The following is a 5,763-nucleotide window of genomic DNA, read 5'->3' on the forward strand; positions in this document are numbered from 1 at the left end:
CCGCTACCAGTCCCCTCCTGCCACCCACTGCCCAGCCATGCCAGGTGGATACGGAGCTGGTCACCATTAATGACCATGGTGAGCATGGCAGCCCCTCCCCAGCAGTCCCACAGCAAGACCCTCACTCCTGGCTGTGGAGGTTGCCCAAGGACTGTCCTCAGGTGACTGTTCCTCATTAAACTGCCCCAGCTGCTGTCTGCTCCTGTTGTCCCAAAATAGGTTCTTTCACCCTGTGTGCAAGATGCCAATCAACACACAGAGTTAAGGTATTTGATTTATTTACAATTCTGCATGGGAAGAGGTGCTGGGTGGCAAATCCACGAGGCCAGCATGTCAGCTACCAAAACTTTTCACTATTCCCACATTTTAGCACACAAAGGCATTGTAACAACAATATTATAGAACAAAGGTAATTCATTGGCTACAAGTTACCCAGTTTTTTTATTAATTTGTATTCTATCTTCTATCAATTGATGGTTTTCTCGCTTCTTGTGGTAATTAGTCTGCATGCTCAGTGTTTCTTTTAGGTCAGTGGGTTTCCTGAGTTGGTGGTCAATGAGTTGGTGGTTGTATTCTCCACCTGTTGAAATTACCTTTTACTCAGCTGGAGCTGATCTCAGCAGAGCTGCTGAATTGTCTTTATTAGTTTCTTCCTTATCTTAGGGGTCCTGCCAAATGTCCTTGGGGCTTGTAAATTCTACCTTCTTTGTGTCCCCTGTCAGCTTGCCCCCCAAGCTTTGCTAGCCTCCACCTGGGTCTGAGATCGTTGAAACCCATCGAGACCTAAACCTTAACAAAGCTATTCTGCCGACAAGTAATTTCTTTTTGACGCCCGGGCATCACTTAGAGCTTGCTTGCTCACTGCTCTCTGTTGCACCGATCAAATTTCCTTTCTTGTTGATTCAGCCTGAAAGTACACAAAATTCAAATACCAAATAACATCCTTTCTTAAGAATTCTTTTATAAATTCCGTTTTTGGCAACAGCCGCGCTGCCCCGGGGCGGAGCGGGCGGCGGGGCCGGGCCGGGCCCTCCCCCGACATGGCGCCGCGGCCGGGGCGGTGCCGAGCGGCGCCCGCGGGGCGTGAATAAAGGGCGGCCGGCGGGGCCGCGGCGCTCCGGGAGGCGCGGGGCCGGCGGCGGAGGCGGGTGAGCGGGGCCGGCGGCCGTCGCTGGCGGGGGCCGGCCCGCCATGAGCAGAGCGCAGCTGACGCGGACGGGGATCCTGCGGATGGCGCTGGGCGGCGGCGGCGCCGACCCGCTGCTGCCGGCGGAGGGCGGCGGGGGCCGGCGGGCGCCCTTCCTGCTGCGAGCGCTGCGCATCGCCGTGGTGGTCTGCCTCTACTGGTTCACCTCCATCGCCATGGTCTTCCTCAACAAGTACCTCCTGGACAGCCCCTCGCTGCGCCTCGACGCCCCTCTCTTCGTCACCTTTTTCCAGTGCGCCCTCACGGCCGCCCTCTGCCTGGGCCTCAGCCTGGGGGCGGCCTGCGGGCCCCCCTGCGCCGGCTTGCCCACCCTCCGCCTCGACCCCAAGGTGTCCCGCAGCGTCCTGCCCCTCTCCGCCGTCTTCATCGGCATGGTCACCTCCAACAACCTCTGCCTCAAGCATGTCGGCGTGGCCTTCTACAATGTGGGGCGGTCCCTCACCACCGTATTCAACGTGCTGCTCTCCTACCTCCTCCTCAAGCAGACCACCTCCCTCTATGCCCTCCTGGCCTGCGGAGTCATCATAGGTGAGGGGGAGCAGAAAGGGCTGCCTGCACCCATCCTACAGCCAGCCCCAGAGAGATGGTGGTGGGGTGTCTTTCCCTTGGGAAGTCATCCCCACCTGCATGGCAGCTCCCTCTTAGATGGGGAAGCTCAGGGCTTGTGCCTTGCTCTGTCTCTGGCAACCAAATTTGTATGTCTGGAGGATGTAGGTAACTCGTTAAGAGAAGAAATTGCTCTCGTTTGACATAGCTCCCTTTTTCCTTTGAGCACTAAAACCTATCTACCCTCTAATGAGGTTTAACTTGCCTTACCTTTTCTTTTCTTCCCCCACCATAAAATAGCAGGTGGCTTTCTCCCTGTTCCCAAGTCCTTGTTGATTATTAACTTTGGTAACAATGACATTTATGTCAGCACCACTGGGACCATACAATAGAGCCAGCCAATTGGTTTTTACAATAGGCTGAATGCATTTGATAGAGGGTTAGCTGACCAAGCCAAGCGTAAAACACCACCAGAAGATCTGGTTATGCAGTTAGGATGTGGGGCAAGCCACTGACTGGCTTAACAGGAATGCTTATAAGCCTTCCATTCCAAGGACAAAGTAATCCCAAAAGCTGCCTTCTGCTGGAGGGCCATTTAGATGCCAAGAATGATGAAATGTTGATTTCAGTCTGGTTCCAGGTGTGCATGCTTTCACTTTAGTTTTAGACAAGTGGATGGATCAGAGGAAAATAAGAGAATCTCATCTCCACGGAAGACGTGAACAGGAACAGAGCTACTGTATTTTCTACCCAAGTGATGCAAGCAATTGCCTTCAGCTCATCTTTTGTTCAGGCACTGCCCAGGAGTATGATGCCTGGCAGCCTGACAGGATTTCTCTAAAACTGGGACTCTGTCCTCGTGGCTCCATCTCCTTTCACTGTGAGAGCATTGCCTGTATGCCTATAGCAGCGTAGCTGAGCATCCTCTTTGGCCTGACACAAAGCCCTTCCGTCTGTGCATTGAACGCATTTGTATCTGGGCTTAGTTTCAAGTGTCTTAGGTGCTTTGCAGGCAACTTTCCAGACAACCTCCAACAAGAAGCAGCTAATGAAAATGTGGTGTAGTGCTCCTTCAGTAGCTCATCTCCCTTTTATGTTTTGCTTATGAGCTGGATGGGGAGAGGTCTCCCTCTCTGCCCTGGAGATGCAAAGCCTGTAGCTCCTGTTTTGGAGGTGGTTAGAGAGTGCTTTGCCCATCAAAGTTTAACATGAATGTACTGCACACAGTTTCTGCCTTGTGATTTTTTTTTTTTTTTGGATCATGCTTACTATTACATTCATGTTTTTACTATCTTTCCATCTTCTTCTCTGACCTATTTTTTCCTTCCTGTTAACAGCAGAGAAAAGTCTATAAAGTGGGATTTTTTTCAAACTTTGAAAAATATTTTTTCTACCCGTGTGTCACTTTTCAGCCTTTTCAATTAAAAAAAATGGTCTCCTGAAAATTATCTATATGCAAAGACTAGCTGGATTAATCGTTTCTGAACTAGTGCTGCCTGCTCAGTGTGGGAATTAGTCTTCTGAGACTGAATTATCCGCACAATAAATTTCCCGTACTCCCAAAATAAGTCTTCCCAGGACACTAGTCATGATATTTTGTGGGTTCACTTAATAGAAAGGGGAAGCCCTTAAGCCTGTCTCTTGTTGTTGTTCACTATAAAGAAAATAATGAATTCTTGACTGTAAGTTTTGAGCCTTTCAGCAGTTGTTCAGATGATGCCTGATTTGTTTGGTTGCAGGTGGCTTCTGGCTGGGTGTTGACCAGGAAGGAGCAGAGGGCACTCTGTCATGGACAGGTATTTTCTTTGGGATCTTAGCAAGCCTTTGTGTCTCTCTCAATGCCATCTACACCAAGAAGGTGCTGCCTGTGGTGGATGGTAGCATCTGGCGCCTGACCTTCTACAACAACGTCAATGCTTGTGTCCTGTTCTTCCCCCTCATGATGCTGCTGGGCGAGTTCCGCACTCTCTACCACTTCGACAAGCTGGGGAGCCCCAGTTTTTGGGGCATGATGACCCTGGGGGGAGTGTTTGGCTTTGCCATCGGGTATGTGACTGGACTTCAGATTAAGTTCACTAGCCCACTCACCCACAACGTGTCTGGGACAGCCAAGGCCTGTGCCCAAACAGTGCTGGCTGTTATCTACTTCGAGGAGACAAAGAGCTTCTTGTGGTGGACGAGTAACTTGATGGTTCTGGGGGGCTCCTTTGCCTACACATGGGTGAAAGGACTGGAGATGAGAAAGGTGCAAGAGGATCCTAATGTCAAAAGCAGCGAAAGAAATGAGACTGGTGTGTAGGCGGCTCCTGCACGTCTATTTTTGTGTCTGGGGGGGATAACCTTTGGTGCTCCTTTCCTCCTGGGGAGAAGAAGAGCAAGGAGCGTGAAAAAATACATGTGCAAAGTGTATGGGGAATTGTGTCAGGAGCCAGAGCCAAAGACCTGACTGGATCATGTTTTATATCACCCTGTGTCAGAGCTGGGGAGAGCATGTGTTGTAGAGATCAATTGGAGGTTTTTTTGTGATTGTTTTTTAAAATGGATGTTGTTATTTACATAATCTGAGAAATTTGCATCTCTGGGGGGGTGGGCTCATATCAGACAAAGACTGGAATGGGAACTTCGTGTAGTTAGGGATCTAGAATTAACTGAATGAATGCAATCTGAAGTTATAAAATCCTGAACCTCCAGGTAAGGAAGAGGCAAGTAGCCAGACTGTTTGGGTTAGACTTCAGTAAACTGTTCTGCTGTATAAGGCTTTTGCAACAGCCGTTCTTCCTGTTGCCCCATTCAGTGCAGAGGATGGAAATTCTCTCCCTTCTGGCTATGTACAAGTGTAAGCAACAGCAGTGCCTCCAAAACACCTTTCCAAAGAGTCATTATCACATCCTTCTGAGGTTTTTTTACTGTGTTGCTCTACACCTGGTTTCTCAGTTTGAGGAAGCATGCTAAGACTCAGGAATTAAACTTTTCATTCTCTTTGCACTGTGTCCAGTGAGGGAGAGCATCTTGCTCCGGTGGCCTTTCTCATGGAGGTGTGAGCTTGGCCTCTGTGTCTCCCTGTGGCAGGCAGGAGTGGAAAAGTTACTGTGTAACACTTGCTGCTGTAGGGTGGGAATCCCAGTTCTCTTTACCCTCTTTGTAGGGGGTAGGTTTGTATCGAAAACGGGGTTGTTACCCCTTCCGTTGTTTCAGGGGACTTGTTCCGTGTTTACTTTGTAGCTCCTCTAGTGTTTGCAGTCTGCCTTTTGACTTGCTCATTTTCAGCTCAGTGAATCCTTCAATGCAATGAGTTTTGCTCAACTGCATCAATCCTTCCCTTGGAACTTGCTGCTGAACACTTCTGCAGAAATCTCTGCACACCCCCCCCCATCTGGTTCTGTGCAATAGTCTGTGCTGCGGTTTCTGATCCCTGGGGTCAGCAGCAACATCCTGTAGCGAGCTGCGATGTTGCACCAGCCTTCTAAATCCCTGGCCCTTTCAAACATAAAGTTACTCTGATAGCGATCCTGGGCAGTCCTTGCCATTGCTTCATACCCTGCCCCGTGGATCCTAAATGACGTGACATGCCCCGTGACTGATGTCTGGCCACACCTACCGAAGAACACTCCCATTTCTGCCTAGAGTATGTTCCTGTTGAATTTGGGGGAGTGGAAGGGGCTCCTGCTCCAGGTTTCATGACCATAGGTACCTTTTCGATGCAGGCAGCCATTTGGGGCCCTTGAACTTTTGTGTTTTTGTGGGTTTTTTTATGGAGAGGGAGATTTTTGGCGCTGGCCTGTGACAGCCAGCCTGCTGACTGAGCTCGGGGGTCGCTCCCGGCTCCCGTGCCGGGTGGCAGCGACATTTCCGGGGCGGTTTCGGGCGACGAGACCGCGCAGGCGGCAGCCGCTGGGGGGCAGCACAGCGCGTCCGGCCCTCGGCCCGCCCGCCGCGCTCATTGGCTGCCGCCGCGTGCGCCGATCGCGGGGCGGGGCGGGGCCGGCGGCGCGCGGGGGCCGCGCCTCGGG

The 5,763-nt window shown here is 51.2% G+C and overlaps 1 protein-coding gene across 1 annotated transcript; it reads left to right on the plus strand.

Moving 5' to 3' along the window:
• The first annotated feature begins 1,159 nt into the window (after nt 1-1,159).
• SLC35C1 (solute carrier family 35 member C1) lies at nt 1,160-4,738 on the plus strand. The gene is made up of 2 exons (XM_032111103.1): nt 1,160-1,735; nt 3,493-4,738. Exons 1-2 carry the CDS (start codon nt 1,192-1,194, stop codon nt 4,050-4,052), a joined length of 1,104 nt encoding a protein of 367 aa, XP_031966994.1. The 5' UTR covers nt 1,160-1,191; the 3' UTR covers nt 4,053-4,738.
• Nucleotides 4,739-5,763: the final 1,025 nt, after the last annotated feature.

Source organism: Corvus moneduloides, chromosome 6 (assembly GCF_009650955.1).
Source record: "Corvus moneduloides isolate bCorMon1 chromosome 6, bCorMon1.pri, whole genome shotgun sequence".
Classification (NCBI taxonomy): domain Eukaryota; kingdom Metazoa; phylum Chordata; class Aves; order Passeriformes; family Corvidae; genus Corvus; species Corvus moneduloides.